This window comes from Penicillium mononematosum (genome assembly GCF_028829835.1).
Source record: "Penicillium mononematosum strain IBT 11891 chromosome Unknown utg000005l:1.0-9366267.0:1.0-9372171.0, whole genome shotgun sequence".
Taxonomy (NCBI): Eukaryota; Fungi; Ascomycota; class Eurotiomycetes; order Eurotiales; family Aspergillaceae; genus Penicillium; species Penicillium mononematosum.
The window spans coordinates 4,146,747-4,168,715 of NW_026643275.1; the positions used below are offsets into that span (position 1 = coordinate 4,146,747).

The window sequence follows — 21,969 nt, forward strand, 5'->3', positions numbered from 1 at the left end:
TTTCAAGTCTTGTCATACAAACATATTATTATTAAGACGGTATATGAGGGCCCTTGCTAATCCTCAAGCACAGACTTTTACAAGGGTTCTAAAATCCAAATGCCGAATAACTTGATGCAGTTTAGCGTTCCTCATTTCGGTGCACTGGCCAGTGGCGGCTCTGTGTATAATAGGAGTAAAATCAAGTTGTCAATATCTTGGCTTATTAGGAATCACCAATTCGAATCCAGTAATGAGTACTCTTCTTTCAATGACGGATACAATGTGGATAGCATGTGGAATCATTCTCGTACTATCCCCGCATTCATATACACATTACCGGATACTAGCTCTTGAAGGCTTTCCCCTTCGATTTTAATACTCAAAGTCCTGGATTTCCATCATATGTTTGCTCACTAAGGTACCTAGACATGAGCGACCTTAGTAAGCTAAATCAATAACCTTGGAACCTTGGAAACTGCAGCACGCCAGCTTTGTCCCATGCACCTCTAACCCACCCATCGTTCCACCGAAGGGATTTGGAACGTCAGCTTAACTGCTCATCCTCGCAGTCTCTTTTCTATTGAAGCGAAGGACTCACGGCGCGGCTATTCAATTCACGATCCTAGGAATATCCCTAGATGGGTTTTGGACGACTAGGGCGAGGGCAATTAGGTGGATTTCTATGGGATCTAGAGCCCTACCCTGTAAAGTCAACTGGAGAGATCTATGTTCAGCGGGTAATGACTATAAATTACTTCTCTCGCCGACGAGCACACAAACCAAAGGCTTTTGTGAACATGTTTCTACCGAAAAATAATGCCACTGTAAATGGATAGATATATATATATATATAACCGCTAGCCCCGAAAATGGTCGATCTAATATTCCTCGGTCATGGACTTCTTAAACAACCACGTTTTCAGCTTCTAATATACATGTGAGCTTAACATTCGTAAACTCCTTCGTACGTACCAACTAGCATACGCTAGGTGGTAATTCCTTTAGCTCAAAACGCTCATAAAAAGTCAGCATTCCAAGTTCACCGATGAAGCCGCAAACCTTCCCAGCGAAGTGTTTGCTCGCCTAGAAACTCATAAAGCTACCAAAAATACAACTAGGGCTTTAATGTGACTATACTGTCGATTTTCTTTTGTCAATACTACAGGGGAAGGTGTAGTAAGTGTTAGTGCATATCAGCAGGCCGTATGTCAAAATGTTTCGGAAGGACCTCTACTCAAAGCTCGTTAGCTGCGAAGTAGACAAAAGACACAAGTGGGGATTGTCGGTTTCTGGCTATAGGTCCCCAGAAGAGTTCTCAAATTACCCGACACATTAGGGTTAATTTTATAGGTAAACGTTCGCGAAGCATCAGAGAATAATAATAAAAGGAAGCGTTCAGGTCTCAATCGTGCACCGTCTTCAGAAATGACTACTAAAATCAAATAAATCAAGCTTGTTCGAGTAGAAACAAACTAATTTGAGATTGGTATATGTATTTCTTCGGCGCTGGAGTGGGGAATGAGTGTTGTCCTATATTTTGGAGCTGGGTGTGAAAGTATAGTGTCGATAAAAGCTCACCTGCTTCCCCTGCCCCCCCAGACCCTAACTCTTATTAGAACTGAACCCACCAGCCCAACGGATACTGAAGCATTTGCTGCCGGTATTCGAATCTTATGCCCAAGATATCTTAGGTTGGTGTTCCCTAAAGTTGGAAATACAGGTTTAGTAACACAGGTTTAGTAACCAACATTCCTGCTAGTAGACTATCGGTCAATGATAGTATGCGTTCAGTGACTAGCCCGTTCTAGTCTTATACAACTGGCGGTCTAATATAGGTCAGACACGATACCTGTACGCCGAGTAATCTTTGAGATACTACAAGCAAATAAGACAAATGCATTTCCCTAACATAGCACGGTCGTATACAGAATATTACTCCTCTTATTCCAGGGTTTCAGAATTATACATCCTTGTTTGGTATATCTTTCATTCCGTATATTCTATGATGATATCAAGCATATCATTAGTTCAGCTTTCCCGGCATAACTAAGCGGGTGTTACTTCAGGGAGATTGACCTACCATAGCTCTATCCTTAGCTACTAGACTGGGTTCAGCCTACTACCAAAGCCCGCGGGTTGAGTTTGGAGTCCATATCTTAGGCACACTTGCGGGTCATAGCGATGTCTAAGTACGCGTCACTGCCCGGGAGCTAATCAATGTACAAGTTCATATTCTGCTAGCTGCCATCTAAGCCATTTGCCCCCGCATTTGTGCAGTTCCTGATTGTTTATCGCTGCGGTGCCAAACTCAGCTCTCAGCGCCATGCTTGCTACATCCAGGGTTCTTGTTGTGTCTATTGTTCAGTAGCACTACACGTCAGTCCAACGTACCGCCCCCGTCTCCTTCTGACCTATCAAGTTCGGGATATTCATGCAACTATTTATGGTAGTCCAATCCACTGCTCCAACCGACTTACGGTCAGTATCTTGCAGGCCGGCGAGTCTACTGGGATGATCGGTTGAAAGACTTTGATATCCTCTAGGCATATATTATTTTCAATTTTGGGCGTCATTGGGCTTTTGCTCTCTGTTGCGCTGTTTGCATACACTTTCAAGCAGGAGGCTCAGAAGAGTGACTTGATTCGACTCGATATCGTTTTTATTCATGTGCCATAGATTTTACATTCTCCTTTGTCCTCTTTCTCAAATTTATTCTATACTCCTGTCTCTCTTCTCCTCACTTTCTATGTTGTATTTGGTTTTCTGTATTTCATCATGTTGATGTCCAATAGCTACACCGAGCCCCACTATGCGTCTCCATTTCTTTTTTCTTCTTTTCTTCTTTTCTTCTTTTCTTCTTTTTTCGATCAATTCATTCGCACTTCGTGGCGGTGAGAATGACCAGATCTCGATTGGCGTAGTGAAGCCATATTATGCATTCATTCCCTGCATGATTTTGGGCGATCTGGATCCGCAATTTCTCAATTAATAATGACTGAAAGATGATAGGTACTACCTACATATGATATACCGCAACAGCCTGTAGACGCACGTTTCAGGCTAGATGAGTCCTTGTCCACTCCAGGTACTGGCCTGCGCTATTGAACCAAGTACACATCTGTGACGTGTTGGGGTCGCACTCCAATCAGATCTGATAATATAGCGCCCAGGCTGCATATATCAGGATCATATCCATACTACGCCAAATATGTCGGCGACTCTCTTACATTTCTATACCCCATAGCGATGCATTGCTTTGTGCCGCACTATTGCAACAATGTGGAGCACCAAAAAATCTCAGACTGCTTCATTGGGGAATGGATCGACTTCTTCCATCTCGACACGTAATTCTGGTCTCTTTTACAGGCAGCCACTATAGATGGGGTAATGTCGCAGTGACATTCTCGACTTGCATTGCATGGTTGTACAGGGTTGCCGGGGCAGACACCTTACATCACTGGATGTGATTAGTCCATTCAGATCCATGGATGAATATTAAGGAACAAAATCCGGTTGCAGCTGTTGCTACAAGAGTATGTACAGTGACGGCATCATTAATGCCTAACGGAGGGGCGCTCTTCTGCCTCAACATTTCCAAGCATTAGCCACGGTATGGTGTAGCTTAAATTATATAAAGAACCCCTCCGCCCCGTCAAACCCTTTCCCTGGAACAACTGCAATTGGAAGAAAATTGAACAAGTCATTCAAAATGGCACCTCCCAACAAGAAGAACATCCAGGGAGATATCTGGTAAATTGATACCCTGCTAGGTGTTTCAATTTGGGAATTTATTCTAATGATCCCAGGCCCCGTTTGTCCAAGAAGCATGAGCTGTTTGTATTCTTCCGCATCACTAACCCTGTGGAGTTCAAAAAGCAACTGGCCGTTCTCGTTCCCAGTCTCACGACTGCCAGTCACGCTGAGAGGTTTAGGAAGGACATTTACAAGATGAAGGCCGAAGGTACTCTAAAACATATCGTCTTTTTCTCTGCCATCAATGTTGCCTTCTCCGCCAAGGGTCTAGAAAAGGTGGGTTATAAGACTACTCGATAATTGCATGAGCCGCGCTAAACAATGCTAGCTTGGAGCCGAGCCATTCACCGATGATGTCTTCAACAACGGCCAGTGGGAGGACCTGACCTACCCCCTTGAGGGAGATGACAAGACAAAGCATAACGGTCTCGACGACCAGCATGATTGGTTCCACCAATTCACCCCACGAAATGGATATCTCGACGGTGTCTTCACCATCACCGGTGATACTGAAAAGACCTTGGTTGATACCGTTAGATCGGTTAAGAAGGCTTTCGGAGTTGGTCTTGAGAAGTCAGACGTCAAATCCACTGAAGACGGTCCCACCATCGACACGCCAAGTGCTCAATTTGTCTTTCAGCAGCAGGGACATGTTCTTGATGATGACAGAGAACAGTAGGATACTTCACGCTCATTATATATATTATACCAGACTAATCCACGGTTTAGCTTTGGATGGGTTGATGGTATCTCCCAGCCAATTGTCATTGGTCTGGACACCGATGAAAAGGTCGAAGAAGCCAAGAAGGGCCTGAAGCCAATTCAGGCTGGGTAAGCTCTAAACATTCAACACCAGATGCCCGTAAATCCAGTTGCTGATGACCTCGCTAGTACTATTCTTGTTGGAGGTGAAGGCGATCAAAGCAATCACCCGGCTTGGGCCAAAGAGGGAAGCTTCATGGTGTTCCGCACATACGAACAGAGAACACCCGAGTTCGTTGCGTAAGTGTACCCTCTTCGATTTTGTTCTGCTACGATATTCTAACACTTTCAGCTGGTGTGCCAAGAACACCAAGAGACTGCAAACTGAGGGGAAAACGGAGAAAGCTATGCAAGAGCTTCGAAAATTCTCCTCCCGTATTGTTGGAAGATGGCCCAACGGTAAGATTGCCTTTTGGAAGCGCCTTCCTTTACTTCCAAGGTTGTTGCATTCACTTACTTAATATGTACAGGAGCCCCGCTTGAGATTCACCCCAACGAAGATCCTACACCTATGAGACATCCTGATCCAGTCAAGAACAAGGAGTTATTGTTCGCGGAATGGGAAAAGGACGGCAAAGACCCTCACGCGGAATATAAGAAACTGGAAGCGGATAATCACACGGATGCCTTCACTTACAACCCTGAGGACCAAACTAAATGTCCTTACGCTGCCCATATCCGGAAGTGCGGGCCTCGAGATGACTTCCCCAATTACGAGAGGCATCTTATGATGCGACGAGGAATTCCATACGGACCAGTGACAGAGACCAATGAGAAGGGTGGTGGCGTGTCACAGCATGATCGTGGCCTGTTGTTCGTTTCCTACCAGAGCAACATCACCAACGGATTCAGGTTTGTCCAGAAAGGTTCGTATTCACCCCACAGTGACAAAACATTCATAATTAACAACTCCGCAGAATGGGCAAACAAGGCGGATAAGCCTGTTGATTTCTCTGACAAGCTGGGAGGCAAAGCCCCGCAGGGTATCGACGCTGTCATCGGTCAAATGCCTCCCTACTACCGCGCGGAGAATGACGTTACCAAATACGACAGCCCAGCTCCTAATGCGAACTTCCCCGATGTCCAGAAGCCTGTGCCGACCCCGAGCAAATACTGGATTCCCATTGAACGCTGGGTTATCCCTCGCGGTGGTGAGTACTTCTTTGCTCCGTCGATTTCTGGAATCAAAGAGACTCTTTGCAAATAAGCTTGGGCCTTGCTTCATTCTACATCCATTCACCTGATGATGATATGCTATGCTTCTGGACTCGTTCAGCCTTAGTCTTTTGCTGGTAGATAGTTTGGCGCTTTGTGCCCTTTTCTCGGTAGCAAACATGGCTCGATTACATTACTCTCCTCTCTATGTTGTAGTTACCTAAACTTGATCCTACAATGGTGGTACTACAAATGAATGTACTGCATGAATATGTGGGCAAATCCCTTGCTCTTGATTCATATGGAACTCTATTCCCGATGTTGCTCCAATGAAAATTCACCTGACCCAAGTATCCCAGTCTTCCTCGGTTGGGGCGAGACCATGCTGTATTTTATGGCATTCTACTCCATAACAATAGAACTTGATAGTGTTGGGCCGTGGCGAATAGCACTGTGTGGATAACTGATATGCGCATGCGGTTATGTGAAGTACTACTTGTGTTGAACCGTAGGTATGGTATGCGAGTTGCAATATGCTACGGTGGTGGTATCTTCAGAAATTATGAATCCTTTACACTGCAATTCTAATGATCCATAATTGGGTGAAACCAAGGGTGTACCAGGACGGAGTTGCGCGGAACCTTGCTTAGCGTTTTGGATGACGGAAGTACTCAAACGGGTGTTGCCCAGCCTTCAAACGAGGAAAAAAGGTTGTACGGCACGGAACGGTCCACAATGGACGGAATGCGCCAAGATGCGTCCTTGCAGCATTAAATCGTCGTCATACCTACACTCTGTACAACTCGAGCTGTGGATCTATGCATTATGCATGCATCTTGGCGCGGCCAATCAATCGAAAGTTATATCGGGACCGATGCAACACATCCTCAAGCTTTATTGACCGACCTTGTTTGGGTTATATTCATTCAGCTACACCGAAAAAGAAAAAAAAAAGACTCACTGCCTTGCTTGCAAAACATGCAGCTTATTGGAGAATGCTGCTGGTTCAGGTCCACATCTATCAATAGCTCTAAATCTTATACATCATGCATCCATGGATGGGCATGAGTAGAAATTACAACATAGCTGAAGCCAGAATATAGAGGTCAAGCAAGCCTTTCATATAAATAACTCTACAATCACATCACTAGCTTGTCCTCTTACGCCTTCTATCTACAAAAGCTCTCTACACTTTGACAAACCTGCCCCAACAATCTCTTAAAATGCAGTTCTCATCCTTCCTATTCGCCACTCTCGTGTTGGCTGCCTCCAGCGTCTGGGCCCAGGATGCCACCGATGAGGAAGCCCCTACCTGCCTGAGTGTCTGCAATGAGGAGAAATTTCAGTGCCTTCCCGGCATGGTGTCTAAAAACATTGTCCGCGATGGCGAAGTAAGTGGCCACTCTACTTACCCTTTGGGTTGATACTAATTTGTTGAATAGCCCTGCTGGACTTGCTGCTCGTAATAGGCCAGCAATACGGCACCGACGAACGATGAAAGATATGCCACAAGCGAAGGAGTATGGTTGGACTTGAACTTTTACCTGGAAGACACCATGGATTCATGAACCCATGGCGTCGGCTTTTGTAAAGTAGTTATTCCGCCTTCACAATCTGGCGAAAATAATAGTGTTATCCATCGTTCGAAGCAGGGCTGCTGCCATCTTGGTAATAAGGCTTAGGTCACAAGTCCGTGTATCTATCGAATAATAAATGCTCGGCGGGTCTATAGTAGAAGATTATGTGTTGTGTCCAAGAGCAAGTTAGTATGTGTATAAATGAGAAAAATGGCTTTCTTACCAAGCAGCAGTCGTTGTATTCTCAGGTGTTAACGATCTAGCATAACCAGGAAGCACACATATCCCACCTTAACACGATCCCTAGCTAACAATCCCTTTCCCCGCTACATTGCAACCCTTTAAACCCGGGGCACTCACAAGTCCAAAGCAAAGTGATAAATTGGAAATGTTGACTGCAGCGCCTCAAGAAGACGCTATCGCGTTACAACCTCGCACTGAGGTCCACTGTAGGTAGGTCCAAGCAGAAGGGATGGCCAATCCCATGGGACGAAGGATTCTCGATAGATAACTATGCAGAGAAAAAGTCTATCTACGGAGTAGCAGGGAACAGGTCCTGACAAGCGGGGGGGAGGCCTCAGGTAGCCACTCATCCCAACAAAAAGCAACCGTGAAGATAGAATAACCGGATTCTTGAGTCCTTGGCGTAAGGAGAGGTACGCAGTAGGAAATGGTCAGATCTACAGACCCACCTCAGCTAGCCACCAACATTGTGACGCCTCAGCAAAGCCTAGCAGGATTGCGAAACCCTGTCTGGTTCACCCCTCTCGCATTCTCTTCGAGCTCTCAGCATACTCGACACGCTGTTAAACAGTCCCCGGTCTTCTTCCTGAATCCCTCCCGTAGTTTCCTCAGTTCTGGATAATCCACCAGGGCGTAAGTAACTATTTCTTCTGCACGCATAGCGGTCATGGTCGAGGGATCTGCGGGTCTTGGCGTGTGTAAGAACCAATTGCGGCCCGCGCGTAGCTATGTCAACAGATACGTCCGATTCCTGGTTGCAGATCTGTGAAGCTTTCGATTGGCTATTGAGGGACCATACATACGCCACATTCAGCCTTACCGTTCAAGGTGGTCCTTGTCAGTCTAAACCGCTATATGCTTTAAGATGGACTTTCAAGATCTCCCAATAGCACATAAAGTCGACGAAGCAAGAGAAGAGGGACAGACAGAACTTCGGGGTATCACGAGGGCATAATATACTGGGTTGAGCCATTCTTGTTCTCTATTATTGGAAGTACTAGTTATTCCGATCGATCCCAGTATACGTATAACAAGGTGCATATAGCTCTTGCCAGTTGTCAGGGCAACTGCGTAATTTCTTGCTTAACCTGTATCCCGACGCGCTCTCCGCTCTCACGGCATTTCCCGTTGAGCCTGGAGCACCCCAAGTTATACCCAAAGGGTGTATAAGCTCAATGCACGGAGTACAAAGTTCATAGTGGCGACAATTACTCAACAATTGGAAAACTCTGGATTGACTTGTGGATGACAATGTATATGAACAAAGGTATTTGATAATAGTTGTTGCACATATCTCAGTAATAAGTGCGAGGACCTCATACTTCAAACCATAGGTAGCTTTCCACATTGCCAGCAATACCAAAATCGCAACGAGAGTTGAGAGACGTTTGGTCTCCATTTGCAAGTCACGTCTAATAAGTGATCGGGTTACCCGCATCAAGTCTATCCAGGATCTAAAATGAACTCGTCAGTTGGGCGTCAAAAAGGAAATAGAACACCGGAAGCCGTACCCACTGGTCGAGTTCATGTTCGTCGTTGTACCTGAGGTTCTCGAATTGGCTATCCAAATGCTCTGAATCTGAACGTTAGCCTGGTCCATACTATTTCTCCTTTGGTTCCACAGTTATCACTCACCAGCAGTCACATTGACATGATCGGGGACAAGATCATTCATCTGCCAGCTTCCCAAGAACTCGGTAGCTTCACTCGCATTGCCTATTTGGCTAAGGTCGTACCGGACAGCTGCGCTGGGTTAGCGAACGTCATCGATGTAGACCCACGACGGAAGCCTACCTTCGTCTCCGTAGCCTTTGTCCTTCACAAACTTCAGCGACTCCCTGATTTCTTTTTCGTATGTATCCTTAGGGTCGTCGGTCGGACATCCGTCGGTGACCGTCAAAATAAGAAGGGGACGCTGCAACACTTTGTTGTTATTAAGTGGATCGTAGAGTAAGTCACTCAAGACTTTAGCTTTTAGGTTCGCGCCCAACGGAGTCGATCCATCGGGGGTAAACTTCATCTTTGAGGTAAGCTCGCCGGGGCTGATGTTATCAAATTTCTCGTTCTTGTTGATAAAGCGAAGATGAACATGCGCGTTCCCTTCCGGAGCAGCCCTCGTGATAAGGTCTGCGATCCGTCCAACCATCGTTGCCTGTCTGTTCATGCGGTCGTCATGACCCATCGAGCCACTGTCGTCTATAGGCAACTAGTGTAAGTTTGGTGCTCTTATGCGATTTGCTGACTGACCTACCGCAGTAAAAGACAGGCTGGTACAAAGCCTGGCGGGACATAATAGTCACATTCCTGGGTGTTGCACCCGGGAAAGTTGAATCGTTCAGGATCTTGGCTGCTTTCTCTGCTACCTTGTGCACGTACTCATTGCCCTTTGGGAAGATGTCCTCAAGACCCTTTGCATGGATGAAATTTTCAAGGTTCGACAGAATTTCCTCCGCCGTGCGGGGGTTTGTAATTTGCTATTCCGGGGTTAGTAAATTCGGAAACGAAGAACTGCGGATTGCAAGGTACATACGCCTGGCACTGGCTCTGACAATGCAGCAAGACGATTTATGGCGTTCTTGCCGACGTCCCTGAAATTCTTGAAGTAGGCCATGGCAAACAGACCGGAGCTTACGAGAAGATTCTCGAGCTCGGGCTTCCATTCTGGCTTCTCGTCCTTGGGGCGGATAGCCTTGTGAACGGCAGTGTTTGTAGACTTTTCGGCAAGGTTCGCAGGTGTCTCGCCAAGCTCGTTCGACCTATCCATGGCCGCTCCAGCCTGAATGAGGGCGCGGATGGCCTCGGGGCTAGTGCCTTGTCGGATCGCTGACATCAACGGAGTGTCGCCTTTCGGCTGTGAGACCGACTCGTCTGCCTTGGCGCCGTGCTTGAGCAGAAGCTCAACAATGCGGCCGCTGTTTGGTGCCAGAGTGGCCGCATAGAGGGGGGTCTTGCCATCCGAAGATACTCTGTTGGCATCCGCATCGTTCTGCAGAAGCAGCTTTACAGCACCCACATGGCCATTTCGAATTGCCAGGTCGAGGGCTGTATCACCGTAGCTATCCAAATCATTGACTTCGTCCTGGATGAGGAGTTGGCCGATGTTATTCAGAGTGAGAGTTCCACTCTTCGCATGAGTGTGAAGGTTTTGCTCCATTATGAAAACCTCTGCCGTGATGTACTTGAAAGTTATGTCGAGCTAAGGCCTGGTTGAATTGGGGTTATAAGAATGAAGGCTACAGTCTATCGATTCCAGAGCCATGTTTATACCCCCAGGTGGAGACAAACACTTCCTGTTTGCAGATTTCAGACAGCCTCATTTGTCCTATTGACACGTAATACCTGCCAGTCCACTCCACTCCTTTGCACACAGGCGATACATCACCTAGAATTTCCATTCTTCAGGAGACCATCTCGTTCTACCGACACATGATGAGCCAATACTCGGCCATAAACCTCAGGGTAGTGACGCTAGTGACGTCAACACAAGGGCGACCTGTCTGGCCCATCGTGGGTCATGAACAGATAACTCCAATGTCGCATAATATTTCCAGCTGAGAATTCAGGGTTGCACGGCAGCTGCCCTGCGAAGATCTCAAGGTGACCGCTAGTTTCTGCAAGAGGGCCCGCTTTCAGCTGAGCCATCTATACCTCTTATTGACAACTGATTGGCTTAGATGCAGTGTAACGTCAAGCTATAGCATTCTGCATTCGTTTATGTCAGTTATCGACATGCTTTTCACTACTCCGTGAACAGATTCAAAGAGATGTCGGTTGCACTTATGCTACGCCATGGGTGCTCATGGGCTGCCGCGCATGGATATCATCGTTCTTCTGCTGTCGTATGACGTTAAGATATGACTCTGTGGATGATTAATTCAACTACATCATATAGCGATATGTACACGTTGCGCACCTTCTGTTGATTACTGGATTCCAGAATGAGGAACTTTCCATGGGCCTTTCAGAAGGCTGTCGAGGATAAACATGCGGATGTGATGAGTCTGTTCATGTATTGCGGGGACGATCTGCTGATCGAGGACTCCTGGGGGATCTTGCCTAAATTTTGTCAGGTAGTAGAAGGAACTGTGTGAGATTGGCCAGGGGCTTATACCCACCTAAGCGACATCCATCGAACTATCTTGATTGAGCTAAAGCTACACGTCAGCAAGTTAGTACATACGTTGTAGTTAATTACGGAGTACGGAGTAGATGGCCACTAACTAGCGGATCCTTACTCGTCACATTTTTTGTTTCGGTTTCTTTTCTTTTTTTTTCTTTCCTTTTATTCCCCTTATTGCTTGTGGTCTTGCATTCACGCGACTCTATAACCTCAACATGCCATCATTTCATACGCCTACTCTGACGCTTAAATGTGCAAATAGGAGCTGTACCAGTGGCATGACGTTATTGATATGTTCGTTTCGAGACCCGCTCTCTACGGAACGGGCCGCGAATTAGAGGGCTCGGCGCCAGTAGCATTGACCACTGGCTCTACCTACACAACATAGGTACCTAGGTAGGTCATGGTCAGTGGCAACCAAGAGACTTTGGTTCTGGTAGTTTTCCCTGCGCAATAAGCTTGTCAGGATAGGTTTCCTGGTCCTACTGTGGTGGGCGGCTATTTGAAAAGAAAAGAAAAACACTCTAGTATCAATCAGTCTATTAGATTGCGGATTAATTACAAAGAAAAACCAAAGCAGACTTTGTATTCAAATGACAGTATAAGAAACCCTAAAATGTAACATGGGGAGGGGAAAAAAGAAAGCCTATACCATGGCTCAGTAGTCACTCAAGGGAAATATATTAGTCTGCTGGTTTTGCAGGTGTCTTTCTCCAAGAGTTATCTGTGATTATTGCCCCTTCCGTATCCCAGCATTCTCTCCTCCGAAACCTGTTGTATAGACAGCCATAAGGTTGTCTAACTGTCCAGCTTTCAATTTAAAGAAGCTGCCCAGAACTCCAATTCGACTGCTGGGTGGGGACCATACCCTTTCCGGTATCTCGCATGTAACAGGTCTTGTCTTTGCCGTTTGTGTTCCACATGAATCGCACACACTTCTTGTCCTTCGCGCACTGCTCGGCGCAGTCTTTGAAAGAGTCTGCTCTGGGAGTACGGAAGTTCTTTACTCCGGGGCCGTCATCAACTATACAGAAGTCAGCATGTCTCTACTGTGAAGCCTTATTATTGGGAGAGACAAACGTTTAGCATAGTAGATCTTGAATTTCTCATTTCCCGCGCTGATGATGCATTGATCGTCGCTAGGCTCTGTGACCCAGTGATCAGTTTCAGTTGAAAAGCTAGAGAGTGACATTGCAGGGGTCACAGGATTTTATCGCTTACCGGCTTCGACAAGGTTCGTACGGCACTTTCCGCCAGGGGTTGATGTATTGCAAGCGTTTAGCTTGTCGTTGAGAGATTTGATCTGCGACTTGAGTTCGGTGATCTCGTCTTCTTTGTCTTTGAAATCCTGGTTCAAGCGGCTCTTGTCGTTCTCGCACTGGTGCTTCTGACTGTTGAGCTCGGCCTTCTCTTTTTCACACGCACGCTCATCCTCGCGGCACTGTTTCCTCTTCTCTTCAATTTCAGCAGAGTCACGCCGGCAGTCCTCTGCGGCTTTTTCGGATTCTAGCTTGTCGACTTCGCATTGCTTCAATTTTTCTGGGTCCAGCTGGTTGCTTTCGCACATGTTGAGATCATGCTGAGCTTGCTCCAGGTTATCCTTGCAGACTTCGTTATTGTGAATGCACTGGTCCTTCTCTTTGGTGCACTTTTCGCACTCCGGTTCTGGCTCAGGGATTATGTGATCGTCGTTGTCATCCTTCTCGACTTTAACGAGTGACATGAACTTGTGCGCGGTCCGCTGAACCTTATCGTTGTTGTCTGCGACGAAGAAGCAGTTGCCCCTTTTGTTCTCGTCTAGAATTCGGAAGGAAATTGCCTCACAGCCATCGGACGCGCAGCGCGAGGCACAATCGAGAGCGTTGGCCGCCTCTATTCCGGCCGGGTTCAGGTTCAGGATGGTCCCGCAGGTCCATTTCCATTGGGCATTATCAATCGAGACCTCGCCTTCTTGCTGTGTTGGATCACGGCAGCATGCGCTGCGGTCATCGGACTCCAAACAGGATGTTGATATTTCGGTGAAGCTAATCCATTTTCTATCGGGCGCTTGGTCCATGTTGTCTTCCAAGGTGAAGAAGCAGTTGCCACGGTTTGGGTTGGCGCGTGTGTTGAAGGATGATGCCTTACAGGACACGTCTTTTGCACAGTGTGTCGCACAGTCGAGGGCATTCTTGGCCGTGAGGGGTTTGCTGTAGATGTCGAGTGTGATATACCTCGATTCGCAAGTAATATTGAACGTGCGGTCGTCAATTTTCACCTTGTCAGAGGGCGCTCCATTGAGGCAGCACTCGTTAGGATTACTGGTTTTCAGGCATTCTGAACTGCCGCCGATGGGAGCTTGGTCGGCGAAGGCCAGAGCTGCGCCTAGCAGTAGGAGGGATGATTTGACAATCATGGTCAACCAAGAAACGAGAATGGAATGGAACTCTGGTTGTCGTGGGAAGACAAGGACAGCAGAAAGTGCTCAAAGCTTCAATAAATAGTATAGCGACGAGGCCATCAGGCCGTCTACAACCCTTTTCCTCGCCCTCGCGTTGTGGCCCCACCCCGATACTCAGGCATGATGTAAAGTAATGCGGTCATTAAGGAGAGAGGAGGTGTCAGAATCATAGATCGAGTGACAAGTTACATTCGTGGGCCTGAAAGTGGGTAGCGAGGACTCTGGAATGCTCAGCTGAACCAGTTCAGCTCAGCCTTCTGCCGGATGTGGAGCTGTGAGATCGTAGATCCTCCGACATCCTAAAAGGAGGGTCTCAGTCAGCTACTGCCGAACGAATAGGATTGCCCAAAAAGTCGAAAAATAAGGGTTGCTATTGAGTGCCAGTGGGGTTGCTATCTGCAAGGAGGCTACATGAACTATACTCAATTATCCAATGCTCTCCGCAATTCTGCATGCAGCGTACATTGTAGGTCCTACATGATGCTGTCATAGTTCCCCTAATACCATGCATGCCCTTTTTGTCTATTTCATTTATGATCATCGGGGTGCTTACCCTAAAGAGACTGATGTCGGGAGAGGTGGTACCGGTCTACTCGTATACCTACCTAGGTAACGACCGCTGTAGTAGCATAGGGTGGTGAAGTAGGATCTTCTAAGATTTACCCGGTACCTCCGGGGCTATCATTACATAAGGGAGGGAGAAGCCTACCTAGGTAGCCATGGATGGATGTTTTGCGAATCCGAATACCACGTTACTACACGCACAAGTCGTTAGTCCAAGCACTTTAGATTAGTTGGAATGAATGTTTAAAACTCCTGCTCAGATATGAAAGAGTCTAGTTTAGTTAGTCCAACTCCGAGCACAAAAAACATTCTAGAAGACCAAAAGATATACTCTCTCGCTAAGAACCAATGCGCCATCTCAGAAAGTCCAAATGAACAGACACTTCAAGCTTTATATATATATATCAGTGAACCTGGATTCCTCAGTTGGTATTTGAGTTAATACCTAGCGTGCGGCTGTGCCATAGTATAGCAATCAGGCCGGATGACTTGGTTCCTGTCATCGTCAATCAATATCTCGAGGAAGCCTATAAAATTAAACTAAAAAGGGCCCTAAAAAGCTTGTTGGATTTATGGAACCTTCCTCAGACATAGATTACACAGCGTTGTTTCGAGATCAGCTAGCTATAGAGGGATTCTTGGAGCTGGTCGGATATCAACCCAAGATGGGAGCAATTATGTCTACTGGGTCTTTCTTCCCATATATTACATCTAACAAGTATAACTAAGAAACAATACTATTATATAATAAATAAAAGATTAAGAAAATAGCCAGGTAGGAAACTACAGGCATACACATATAGCTTGTTGAGTTCAGTAAGCTACCAATTGAAGTGAGCTGGCCTAAAATTATGAGGCACCTAATAAAACTCACCGAGTGTTCCACGAATTCTGGGCGGCGTTACCCTTCCTATTGCCAATATAAATATGGGAGGCAGTTTGAGTGACCGAACAAAAAAAACCGGGTTAAGCAATATTTGATGGTTGTACATTGTTGTATAAGACTGGATGGATGAGAGCTCTGGAAAAATACGTCTAGATAGTGCAACGTGAGTTCGCACTGATATGTCGAGTCCCACCTAGTGAGATATGATCGCGACGGGTATACAAAGGTCCTTGCCAACTAGCCCAGTCAGCTATCCTATGGGCCCGAATGTCGGCAGTTAGCTTCAGCTCACTCTCTCCGACGAGAGGGGTTAATATCAGGCAGAACTGGTATTTTGGCCTCTGGTATCGATAACAAAAAGGCTGCGATGCTAACCCATCCATACTCCGGCCCGGCTCAGAATTAACAGGCGGAAATATGACAGATACGGGGTCCAATTCCGTCCCGAAGGTAAGAATGCCTGTTGTTTCGGCCGTAATTTTTTTTTTTTTTTCTTTTTTCCTTTTTTTCTTTTATGTACCCTGCGAGACGTCGCACTGCAACACCCTTGAAGTATTATGCTCACTTGTACGATTTCACAGGATATGGATCAACTCTATGAAAGCTGATGAGACATTGCTCAGCTGGCCAAATGAGTACAAACAGCACTTACACATGACTTGACAAAAAGTGCAGTGTGTGCATGATTGTATCTTCGTACTAAAAACCCCCTGCTAGGTGCGTCAAATGAGGCAAACGATCCGAGAGCAACCTGCGAAAACCGTATGAACAACTAAGGCGGGTCAAATGGTGGGTAGGGGTATTCCAGTTCTGCTTTCCCTCTTAACCAACATAGTATTTATATTCGCCTGGGACAAGTGACAGGAGAATTGACATTTTTATTCGGTTGCTGGAAGATGACCGCCGGTGATGTGATATTCTCGCAGCAACCTTGAGACGGATGAGCTCCGAAATGTCCATCGGGATCCCCCGGGACATTATTACGCAGCCTTCCACAGGAACTGTCAAACCCGAAGTCCTACCTAGCCAAAGTAACCGTGCTCGGGGGCAATAATTCGTTGCAGACCCCTCTCGTTCACACTCCCTACTGCCAATATCATCCCTAGTGCATCAACAAGCCTGAACATAACCAAAGCATGAGAAAGACCAACCATCTGTCATCAGCATGGGCCAAAAAGGTCCGCCATCTATATCAAACCCCTCGTCCTTCCGGTTTGTCCCAGGTCAACCGGGGAACAATAGCGACAACAACAAGAAGCAACACAGCGGGACTGAATATCACGAAGATGACATAGAGAAAGACCTGGACGAGCTTTCTGACGAAGAATGGTTTCAGACAGGAGTCGACTTTGTTCTGTCGTAAGTATCCGCATTTTCCGTTGATATTCCCGACATTGTCCTCACGAACCTGGAGACTGGAACGGCCATGTCTGTCGCATATCTCAAGCGCACAACCTTCGGGCCATGCTGCGTCAATGCAAGGCACACTGCTACAACTTGCACCCCCAACCCTCGACAGCGACTCGCGATGGCAGGTTTCGGCGGAAGTTTTTCAAAAACTGTTCGAGATGGCGGACAAGCTTGACTTGAATGGGTACATTACTCCCGTCCAAGCGTGGAACAGGATAAGGGACCATGAGAACTTCCCACGATTGACGCGTGAGAGATTGAAAACACTGCAGAATGCCATGAGGCCTCATATCAAGTGTCAGGGGTGAGTAGCTCGCTTTTTTCTCGATTGCTAATTTTGTGTGCTAATGTGTACTGCAGATTCGCAGCAATCATGGAGGAAGCCATTTTCGAGATATTGCTAAACAAAGCTCTTGGTCCGTGATTAACAGTCTCTTATCCAATATTTGTCCAAGCTTTAATTTGATGCCTGTTTCTTTTCTTTTTCTTTTTCCCTATATTATATACCCTTGCCAGGCTTCAGGAATATATTTTGTGCCTTTTACAGACCCATTGTGCTATTCACACTGAATTAGTAGATAAACTCTTCTGGAAAGCTCTATAGTCAGGTTTTATTGGCCACAATGCTTGTCCACTTGCCTAGGCCCTGATGAAAAGTAATTCAAATATTCATTAGACTGGTCAAAGGGGACAACTAGTAAGCCGGTGAGGAGTCCACAGGTACCTAGGTAGCGACAAAACCCGAGCTAGCATATAATGCGCAAAACTACGCAAAAGGCTCCAAGTTTTTTTTTTCTTTTTGACTGAGATAAACGAACTAGGTCGATGGCCATGAAACACAGATGAAACCGTCTGTTGCGGGTTATTTTATATGTGGCCAGTTTAAGAACCCCTGGTACGGTCGACCGCTGCCCGTTGCTTGTAATTATTCTTTGTCTCGACGAAGTCCTTTATGAGCCATGATTATATGTCACTGAGACCTCTGTTGTCATGTTGATATTTTCACCCTTTGGGGCAATAGTCTCTAGGATTGCTGTTTGGCTCCCCATATCATGGACTGTCGTATGTCCAATGTCCGTCTGCGTTTCGCCCTTAGAGTTGTCGAAGACCTTGCGGTTGGGAGGCGGGTGTGGGTACGGGATCATGTTATAATTGTCCGATGATGTGCTGGGGAATATCATCGTTAAGAGAGGCCTAAGCGCGGGAATAGATGCAGCGGTGATAGCGAGACCATCCTCTACAGCTGCCCAGATCAATAAGGGAGCAAGTTCCCCTAAGCAAATAGAAGAAATTAGATTGTGGCGAAGATGAAGAAGTTAACAATTGGCGACGTACATGTGAAGTCGGATTTGGCCGAAAGCGCCACGAGATGGATGGTCTTGACAATGGATGCTGCGCCTGCGCTTGAAGAGACAAGTCAGTCAGTATGTGGGATCAACGGTGCAGGGTCTGTAAGACTTACAAGATTCCAAGGCTCATTGCAAAGGCCACACCAAGCTTTTCCTTCTTTCTCATTTGCAGTTTCCAGACAATAGTCCACGGTAGCAGTGCTAGGACAAAATCTTGTGCTCCAGAATAGGCTGCAGGAGGGGATTGATGCATTAGTCGTCAATAATAACCCAAGGGTTTCTGCAACAAGACTCACCACCAACAAAGAGAGCGAAATTGGTAAAGACGTCCGGCGGCCAACACTCTGATGGAATCATTGGATTCCACAAATGTCGAGGATCCTTGCATTGCAGGAAGACAAAGAGTGCAGCCAAGATGTTGACAATGTTCATTGTAACAATCACGAACCATAGCACGACAACCATCCATCTCTGGACCACGATCCGAAGCAACGTGACAGCAAAGGACGTCTTGCCGAGGGTGCATGCCATGATTGCCAAACTTTCGCCAATATTGCACAAGAGAGCCACCTGGATGAGGTTATTTGGGTTTTTCTGGACGATTTCGAGGTGTTGTCCTAAGCCCAGGTTTGCAGCGACATGGCAGACAGCAGCGTATGCAACGAGACAACACTATCAAGGATCGAAGTCAGTAAAATCATCTCAAGTCAAACAGTCACGAAAAGAGAGGAGTCCCTTACGATTGCCGCAATTGCAATGCCGTCATCCCAGCCAAACACTCTCCGCATGTACACTCGCACATACAAGCGCATCAAAACGAAGACCAAAGGAACCATCGACATCGTCCACATCACACCCTTCACTGTAGGAGCCTGGCTCTCTATCGGGAGATGTGCACCCCCATTAGACGACATCCTGAGGGTTCGCCAATGCTGCGCAGAATCACAGTCCGGGCTTGTACCCGTAAATCTAGAGATTCAACTTCCCCAGAAGTGGTCATGCCACGAATGATACACGCACATGGGACTCCAGGGGAGTTGAGCATTGTCAACAGGGTGTCATAAAAACTAGAACACCAGCCCGTCCCGAGAACATGGGGGCGAAGTCCGAAAAAGTTAATATTTGTCGCAGGAAGTGGAGATCGTGCTTTCTACGGAGAAGGTGGATCAAGGAAACATCCAAACGATCGGCTTACGCCGCTTTTCTCGATTTGAACCAGTCTGCCCAGGTATCATCCATGGCTTATGCTTGGATTCGCTTACCATGGTAGTGGATTTGTAAAGTCAACAATAATAACCAGTTTGCACGATCTTGTTCTTAAACGGCTAATTAGAGCCGCTGGTACAAAGCCATGGTAACTCGTCGGACACTAGGGCGGCGCCGCTGGAGAGCCAAGGTTGTTATGGCCAAATTGGGAAATTGGGAAATTGGTTTTATCGAAGAGCCATTCACGATCATCGGCAATCAACCACCGACTCCACATTCCGTTCACCCCCCGTCTGGAGACGAACGCTAAATCCCACTTGGATGGAGTTTCCGTGCCATTGGAGAATTGTCAACGCTTGTTTGCGCTGTTCATTTTGTTCCCCGCAATGGCCCACGTTCTCACGCCTGGTGTTTTTTTTTTTAAAAAAAAGAGGGCAAATCACGCCCCCCCCCCCTTAATCTCAGCAGCACTAGGGCCTAGCATCCCCGAGGGGCTTTTAAATGCTGCGACTGTCAACCGTGTTGCCGGCTCACGAAAACCCGATTATTGGCAGTGAATTGAGTTTGGAATCCCCTTGCTACACTGCACGTACTTCTGTGTGTGCACAGAATCCACATCTGCCACGATGTCGGAAATGATCACTCTTCCTTCCAGCCTGTGGGCCCAGGCCCTGGTCACTCTGGGTCTGCTTTTTGTGATAAAGCTGATTTCAGATGTGTTCTTTTCGCGTTTGAGATCCATCCCTGGCCCAGCGTTGGCCAAGATCACTGATTTTTGGCGCGCGTCTCACGCATATGGTGGACGTATTGATCTGAAGAATGTTCAATTACACCGGAAATATGGCACAGCGGTACAGGTCGGGCCCAATTGCGTGAGCATATCAGACCCGAATCTAATTCGGACAATTTACTCCACGCGCAATCCATGGAAAAAGGTTGGATATGTCGTCTCCTAGTCAATACCTGTCCTTTTACGTGTGAGAGTAGGCTATGCTGACCTGTCGTAATCATGTGAAGAGTGATATGTACCGCCCCAATGATGTGCTGCTCGAAGGCCATCGAATGTCGAATCTCTTCAATACCCAGGATGAAGATTGGCACAACCAGAACATCCGACCTATTCGGAGCCTTTGGTCCATGACTAAGGTTCTGGAATACGAGCCTTTTATCGATGAAACAATAACCAAGTTTGTGGACAAGCTAGCGCTGAGATTCGTCGATGGCGATAACGCAGGAAAGGTTTGTCCGGCAGATGAATGGATTGGTTTCTGTGAGCATACTCTCAAAGATCTGAAACACCCAATGGGACCCAGCAATAGATAGAAACTAACATGCATAGTCGCCTGGGATGTCACCGCCAACTTCAGCTTTGGCCGGCACTATGGATTCATTGATCAGGAGAAGGATGTCGACAATTTGATCACGGACTCGACTGCTGGCCTGAGATACTTCGCACCGGTAAGTACCCCGATATAAACGATTCGGCGTGGCCGAGGGTAGCTGACACGTCCCACTAGGTCTCTCAAATCCCGTGGATTGACAACATCCTCGACAAGAATCCGATTAAGCGAATTGGGCCCAAACCCACCTTGACAGGTGTCCTGTACGCCTTCAAAGTCGTCGCCGAGTATCAAGCTCAGCTCGCTGAAAAGAAAATATCCGCCGGTATTGTCGACCACACGCTGGACAAATACGTGCAGCTGAAAGAAACGTACCCCAACATGGTCGACGATAATCAGATTGTCAACTGGCTGATGCTGAGCATTCTTGCTGGGGGCGACACGAGCTCTGCCACCATGCGTGCTGTCGTTTACTACCTAGCCAAGTCACCCGCTGCGACAGTCAAACTTGCCACCGAACTCCAAGCCGCCGGTATCTCTTCCCCGCTCCATGGAAGGAGATCCGCGACCTGCCGTACTTGGATGCCGTCATTCGTGAAGCTCTGCGCATCAACCCCGGCATTGCCATGATCTTCGAACGTGTCGTTCCAGAGGGTGGGTTCACGCTTCCCGATGGACGATATCTCCCTGCAGGCACCAAGGCCGGGATCAACCCCTTTGTCACTAACCGTGATTTCGGAGTGTTCGGAGATGACGCCGATGACTTCAACCCGGACCGCTGGCTACAGGGCAAGGACGAAAGCCCGGGAAACTTTGAGGATCGCCTGCGTCGGATGAAGGATACTGTCGACCTATCTTTTGGTGGTGGAGGCCGCGTTTGCATGGGCCGGTATCTCGCTATGTTAGAGATCAAAAAGTTGATCGCATCGCTGTACAGCTTGTTCGATGTAAGTGGTTTATTGGCATTCATTCGGATGTCAGCTTCTGGGTGCTAACTCGGGGTACAGATTCAACTGGTGGACCCCAAACATGAATGGAACTACCAAAATGCCTGGTTCGTGTATCAGTACGATATGCCCATGGTAATTCGGCGCCGATGAAATGGTGTGCTCGTGGGCCAATTATGGATGGACATCAACAAATACGACGTCATGAACGTGTGGAAACTAAGCAACCAGAGCC

General features: G+C 47.1%; 7 protein-coding genes across 7 annotated transcripts; 4 read left to right on the forward strand and 3 right to left on the reverse strand.

The window, feature by feature from the left end:
* Window positions 1-3,691: 3,691 nt before the first annotated feature.
* Window positions 3,692-5,704, forward strand: N7519_009722 (Dyp-type peroxidase; the record flags this gene model as incomplete). The annotated part of the gene is made up of 8 exons (XM_057296495.1): window positions 3,692-3,732; window positions 3,789-4,011; window positions 4,064-4,410; window positions 4,465-4,566; window positions 4,627-4,737; window positions 4,790-4,896; window positions 4,968-5,363; window positions 5,415-5,704. The coding sequence occupies 8 exons, from the start codon at window positions 3,692-3,694 to the stop codon at window positions 5,702-5,704; spliced, it is 1,617 nt and encodes a 538-aa protein (XP_057144377.1).
* Window positions 5,705-6,875: 1,171 nt separating this feature from the next.
* Window positions 6,876-7,220, forward strand: N7519_009723 (uncharacterized protein; the record flags this gene model as incomplete). The annotated part of the gene is made up of 2 exons (XM_057296496.1): window positions 6,876-7,043; window positions 7,122-7,220. 2 exons carry the CDS (start codon window positions 6,876-6,878, stop codon window positions 7,218-7,220), a joined length of 267 nt encoding a protein of 88 aa, XP_057144378.1.
* A 1,664-nt stretch (window positions 7,221-8,884) lies between these two features.
* Window positions 8,885-10,626, reverse strand: N7519_009724 (uncharacterized protein; the record flags this gene model as incomplete). The annotated part of the gene is made up of 6 exons (XM_057296497.1): window positions 8,885-8,926; window positions 8,984-9,045; window positions 9,108-9,215; window positions 9,267-9,668; window positions 9,724-9,946; window positions 10,003-10,626. The coding sequence occupies 6 exons, from the start codon at window positions 10,624-10,626 to the stop codon at window positions 8,885-8,887; spliced, it is 1,461 nt and encodes a 486-aa protein (XP_057144379.1).
* Window positions 10,627-12,410: 1,784 nt separating this feature from the next.
* N7519_009725 (uncharacterized protein) lies at window positions 12,411-13,987 on the reverse strand (the record flags this gene model as incomplete). The annotated part of the gene is made up of 3 exons (XM_057296498.1): window positions 12,411-12,616; window positions 12,673-12,738; window positions 12,814-13,987. The coding sequence occupies 3 exons, from the start codon at window positions 13,985-13,987 to the stop codon at window positions 12,411-12,413; spliced, it is 1,446 nt and encodes a 481-aa protein (XP_057144380.1).
* A 2,660-nt stretch (window positions 13,988-16,647) lies between these two features.
* On the forward strand, window positions 16,648-17,316 carry N7519_009726 (uncharacterized protein; the record flags this gene model as incomplete). The annotated part of the gene is made up of 3 exons (XM_057296499.1): window positions 16,648-16,841; window positions 16,930-17,196; window positions 17,253-17,316. The coding sequence occupies 3 exons, from the start codon at window positions 16,648-16,650 to the stop codon at window positions 17,314-17,316; spliced, it is 525 nt and encodes a 174-aa protein (XP_057144381.1).
* Window positions 17,317-17,842: 526 nt separating this feature from the next.
* Window positions 17,843-19,155, reverse strand: N7519_009727 (uncharacterized protein; the record flags this gene model as incomplete). Its single annotated transcript, XM_057296500.1, has 5 exons — window positions 17,843-18,165; window positions 18,228-18,295; window positions 18,355-18,472; window positions 18,538-18,913; window positions 18,982-19,155. 5 exons carry the CDS (start codon window positions 19,153-19,155, stop codon window positions 17,843-17,845), a joined length of 1,059 nt encoding a protein of 352 aa, XP_057144382.1.
* A 918-nt stretch (window positions 19,156-20,073) lies between these two features.
* N7519_009728 (cytochrome P450) lies at window positions 20,074-21,887 on the forward strand (the record flags this gene model as incomplete). The annotated part of the gene is given in 6 exon segments (XM_057296501.1): window positions 20,074-20,319; window positions 20,465-20,717; window positions 20,787-20,905; window positions 20,965-21,272; window positions 21,290-21,734; window positions 21,795-21,887. The coding sequence occupies 6 exon segments, from the start codon at window positions 20,074-20,076 to the stop codon at window positions 21,885-21,887; spliced, it is 1,464 nt and encodes a 487-aa protein (XP_057144383.1).
* Between the last annotated feature and the right edge of the window lie 82 nt (window positions 21,888-21,969).